At 33.5% G+C, this 5686-nt stretch overlaps 1 protein-coding gene across 1 annotated transcript; it reads left to right on the forward strand.

Moving 5' to 3' along the window:
- Positions 1-1857: 1857 nt before the first annotated feature.
- On the forward strand, positions 1858-5255 carry LOC145043610 (aspartyl protease family protein 1-like). The gene is made up of 10 exons (XM_078992313.1): positions 1858-2319; positions 2786-2921; positions 3086-3327; positions 3531-3755; positions 3982-4117; positions 4201-4274; positions 4365-4464; positions 4560-4617; positions 4753-4824; positions 4914-5255. Exons 1-10 carry the CDS (start codon positions 2012-2014, stop codon positions 5120-5122), a joined length of 1560 nt encoding a protein of 519 aa, XP_078848439.1. The 5' UTR covers positions 1858-2011; the 3' UTR covers positions 5123-5255.
- Positions 5256-5686: the final 431 nt, after the last annotated feature.

Here is a 5686-nt window from a genome sequence, read left to right on the forward strand (position 1 = left end):
ATAATAACGAAGTACTGTTAAAATTTTTCACATCTTTAATATATATATATATATATATATATATATATATATATATATATATATATATATATATATATATATATATATATATATATATATATATATATATATATCTTAATTAATAATTTATTTAAAATAATTGATTAATAATTTTGAGTTTTTTACTATAAAAATCTAATTAATTTTATAACGGTGATTCCTACGGATTATAAACTAGTTATCAAATAAATAAATATAAATATAAAATAATACTCAAATATATTGAAAAACATATACTGAATTGCTGGAAATATTAATGACAATGCTGAATTACGAGAGATTAGCATTACTAATTTCAAAACGCAGATAAAATGTGAAATGATGATGAAAAATAGTGAATTTTTTAGTTTTCTTTTTACATATTGTCAATCGTTAAAGACAAAACTATAAATTTGATCACTGTTGTATTTAAAAATATTTGGATAGGGTTCAAAAGCTTTTTCAACTTGTATGGAATGTCCAAAATCAAAATGTTTATGTGTTTTTGATTCAAAAAAACTTGAAAAAACGATTATACCATTTTAATTTCTTTTTACTTTTTCTACAATTACTTTGATGTTATTTTAATTAAAAAAAATAAAAAGAGACCAACCACCTATCCCCATACATACTCTCTCTTTCTCTCTCTCTCTCTCTCTCTCTCTCTCTCTCTCTTACACACACACACCTACACACAAACTCACTCTTTCCCTTTCTCTTTCTTTTTCTCTTCTTCTTCTTCTTCTTCTTCTTCTTCTTCTTCTTCTTCCACATCTATCATATGCAAATCTGGAAAAAAAAGTAGATTGTTTTTTACTTTGCTACTAGATTAGACACACAAGGAGTCCCTAAAAAATTAGGCTCTTAAGATTTTTTTTGCCCAGCTTCAAAAACCAAACTAATGTTATTGAAACGCACACACTCCACCTTTAAATATAGAGCTTCAGTTATTTACAAACAATGATGCACATTGCCTTTATCATCTTTCAGCATACACCTAACCCTCTAAATTATCTCGATGAATATCATTGTCCTACTCAAATATTTACAAACAATGATCATAAAATTTGGGAATTGATTAATAGTAAGTTAGGGTTAGATATTATTGAATTTGTTGATAATGTTTTCAAGAAAATTGAATGGGTTCAAGAGCATTGATGAACAAAGGCATACTTGTCACCTATAGGGTTCGTGAAAATTTGAAGCGAAGTCTCCTAATCATCTCCATCAGGTAATATTCCCAACTCCTTACGGAGGTGATGAAGATGAAGAAATTTGAACAAAGGCATACTTGTCACCTATGGTGGTTAGTGTGGGAAAACATCGAGATACGGAGGTGATGAAGATGAAGAAATGTCGAGCGGTGTAGGTGGCGTCGAATGTAGGATTTGCTCATATAAAGTTTTTGATTGTTGAATCCATTAGGATTTAGGGCTTCATGATGGGAATGGATGTGACGAACCCGACCTCCTTTTTATGTGTGTGAAAGAGAGAGGGGGTGAGAGAGAGGGCCGCTTGTTTTTCTTTTATATTAAAAAAATTCTCCAAATACTAAGAAAACAAATCAAAGAAGAATAAAAAAAAAATCCAAAAATAAAATTAAAAGGGTATAATGGTATTTTCAAGCCTTTTTTTATCAAAAAACACATAAATATTTTTTGGATCTTCATGCAAGTCAAAAAACTTTTGGATCCTATCAAAAGTTTTTAAATACCACATGACCAGATTTGTAGTTTTGTCATCGTTAAATTATGATTTGGTAAAATGATATTTATATTTTGATTTATTATTCAACTAAATTCAATCATGCATAAAGTTTTGGACGTTTAAATCCTCAAAACCTTCCCACCAACCGTCACTCTCACCAGTCGCCACCGTTACTCACCATCTCCTCCGTTTTACAGATCTTGGATTCTTCGAAACAATCCCAATTCAATTCAACTAAATGACAAAACCCATATCAACAATCTAAATGCAAATTTTTTACTTCTTCTCCATCATTTTCCTTTCAGTTTGGACCAACAATTTCATTCAACACTCTAATGCCTGCGTCTTCACGTTGAAGATGCACCACCGCTTCTCCGAGCCGGTGAAGAGGTGGTCGGAAGGTATTAACAAGCTTACGCCCGGCGATTTCCCGGAAAAAGGCAGCGTCGAGTACTATTCTCAGTTGGCCAACCATGACAAGATATTCCGAGGCCGGAGACTCTCGGATTCAGACGAAGAACGCCTCACTTTCTCCGATGGAAATTCCAGTTTTCGTATCAGCTCTTTAGGATTGTACGTATTCTTTTATCTACTACATTCTCCTTTTTTGTTTCATTCTATTCAAATCTTGAGTTCTTGATTTAGGGTTTCTGGATCGTATATTACTATTCACGGTGTACTTTTCTCAAAAGTAGAATAAATCGGTTCCATGAAACTACTTAATTCACTTTCTTCCTCAAAAAAACCAACATTAGAAGTAATTTACATGATCATCAAGTTCAGTTTAGGGTTTCTTCTTGGGGATTGGGCTTAGACGGAATATACATTATACATTTATCCCCAAACGATGTTATACAATTGAACAACACAATGCATTAGCTACTATTACATGATTTAGTGAAGCAACGAAACATGAACCCTAACTTACCAAAACAAGAATCCTGAATTCCAAATTTCCAATTCCATACCTTGATTTAGCGAAGCTATCAAACACGATCTCATTTACAGATTCTAATTATGTGTTTTTTTGGTAATTTAGTTTGCATTACACAACTGTTTCATTGGGAACCCCTGGCCAGAAGTTCATGGTGGCTCTTGATACTGGGAGTGATCTATTCTGGGTGCCATGTGATTGTACCAGATGTGCCTCCATTGATAACACAGCTTATAGCTCTGTATGTTCTTCTATTCATTCACAATTAGGTTAATTTGTTTAATACTCTTCAATAGCTTCCATTTTAATCATTTCAAACAACTTATGATGTTGAATTTTGTCCCCTTTGAAGGACATTTTAGACTTTTCCCACACCATGAATCTCTCTCTCTTGTATTTCCTTAGGATTTTAAGCTGAGCATATATAGTCCAACAAGATCATCAACAAGCAAAAAGCTTACATGCAACCACAGTATGTGCACTCATCGCCATGATTGTGAAGAAAGTGAAGCTTTTAATACTTGCCCCTATTCAGTTTCTTACGTTTCATCTCAAACTTCAACTTCCGGGATCTTAATGGAGGATCTTCTCCACTTAGAAACAGAAGATAGTGAAGGCGAAATCATCGATGCCTTTGTCACTTTTGGGTAAAATTCCTACAACACAAAACAAATTAAACAAATTATACTGCTTTTGACATGCATTGGACACTAACCGAAAAAAAAAACTGACACTGATGTCAATATAGGACAAAAGTGAAAAGTTTTTTGTCTTTCCCAAAAAGGTGAAACAAGATATCTTGTTTGTGCAAAAGACGTAAATGTCCTTTTTAAAATTTCGAAATTTGCAGATGCGGGCAGGTGCAAAGTGGTTCGTTTTTAGATATAGCTGCCCCAAATGGTCTTTTTGGACTTGGTTTGGAGAAAATATCGGTTCCAAGCATTTTATCAAGAGAAGGTTACACTTCGGACTCGTTTTCTATGTGTTTTGGACACGATGGAACCGGTAGGATTACTTTCGGTGATAAAGGCAACCCCGAGCAAGACGTGACTCCGTTTAATTTAGATTCATCGCAGTAAGTTCCAAATTGTGAAATGTCAATTTTACCCTTATAAAACAAAACGGTCGAGAATTTGACAGTCAGTGTGGGAGTTTCAATTCCAAATGTGGATTGTTTGGGCTTTTGGCCACTAGCGTGATTTACATCTCACATGTTGACAGTGTGTGCCAGATCAGCTCAGGGGTTTCTGGAAGAATAACCTTTTCGCAGAAACTTTAAATTTGTTTTTTTGCTTGTGCAGTCCGACGTATAATATTACCGTAACGGAAGTTCGTGTCGGTTCCTCGCTTATTGATTCGTCTTTCTCGGCTCTTTTTGATTCGGGCACCTCCTTCACCTATCTCATTGACCCACACTATACAAGATTAACACAAAGGGTTAGCAATAATTTAAAAAAAAAAATAAACTTTTTGTATTTTTTTTGCATGTTAATTTTTAAAAAATTCATTTCGTTCTTCAGTTTCATGTACAAACGAAAGATTCACGACACCCAACCGATCAAAGGATTCCTTTCGAATATTGTTACGATATGAGGTATATACTTTTTTTTGACTATTGCCTCTTTTTTATTTTTATTATAGAATGTAATTAGTGACCAAAAGTTTGTTGCTATTATGTGTATAGTCCTTATGCAAATACTAGTTTGATCCCGAGTATAAGCTTAACAATGAAAGGGGAAGGTCAATTTTTTATATACGATCCCGTGATTGTTATCTCAACAAATGTAAGCCAATTGTCACCTTAATATCTGTGTTAGACTGTTAGCAGTAAGGAGGTGAGAATCTATAACTGATAATAATCGCGATGTTTTTGATGCAGAGGGAAGTTGTATATTGCTTGGCTGTTATCAAGAGTACGGAATTGAACATCATTGGTCGTAAGTTTTCAATTACTTTAAAATGTTTATAAATTTTATAGTAACTTACATATTTGGTCCCTAGGTAAGCCAATTTTTACACTTTTGATCCTTATTTTGTAAAAGGAGTAATTTGGGGTTGATTTTTGAATACAGAGAACTTCATGACTGGATACAGAATCGTATTTGATAGAGAAGAACTTATTCTTGGGTGGAGAAAGTCCGATTGTAAGTTCCGTTTTTGTTTTTTTTAGAATTCAAAACAAGAATCGAAATCAATTTTCTTATGGTGGTGGTTGTGTTTTTTGTTTATGAAGGTTACGATATTGAAAATTCAACTGATTCAAGTTCAAAACCATTGAACCCTAACGATGTTCCGCCGGCGGTGGCGGCAGGGCTGGAAGGTAACCGTGAGGGGAGCGTAAGCACAGGTCGGAGCTCCGGTGGTTACTGTAAGCGGTTTTGTTATTGGATTCAAACGTGGATTTGCCTTTGCCTGTTGGTTGTATTGGATCTTTTGTTGTAGATTCGTTTACTTTTTGTATTGAAAAAGGCCGATAGGAAATCTTATAGCATCTTTGAAGAAATTTTGAATAGAAATTACTGTAAATACGTTACAGATATCGTTTTCGTAAATATATTTTCTTCTTTGGCTTTAATTATTCTTCTTGAAGTCGAGTTGCGATTTATATATGAAATTTGTGGGCTTATAAAATTCGGAAACTGAAATCAAGGTCTTAAACTCCATCGTCGTCGTTGAGCTCGCCGATCCGATCATCTTCGTCGGCGTGAACGGAGAGAGAGATTGAGTGATGCGTTTTGGTCTCTGACTTTTGACTTTTGAATTTACTTTGAAACTTAATTATTTGGTCAAAATTAGCCAAAAAAAAACAAAATTTTCATAAATAACCATTAAAATTGCAGCTTATTTTCGGTCCATATCCAGCCCAATATTGTGTAGTCATAAAAAAATAATTTTACAGATTTTTATTCTAAAATCTTAGATTGCTAAGAACCACATTTGATTTCCCCTTGTTTGATCTATGATTTTAGTTTTTTTTTTTTTTGAATGTATAAGTTATTAATGCAG

This window comes from Lactuca saligna, chromosome 4, assembly GCF_052625555.1.
Source record: "Lactuca saligna cultivar CGN05327 chromosome 4, ASM5262555v1, whole genome shotgun sequence".
Lineage (NCBI taxonomy): Eukaryota > Viridiplantae > Streptophyta > Magnoliopsida > Asterales > Asteraceae > Lactuca > Lactuca saligna.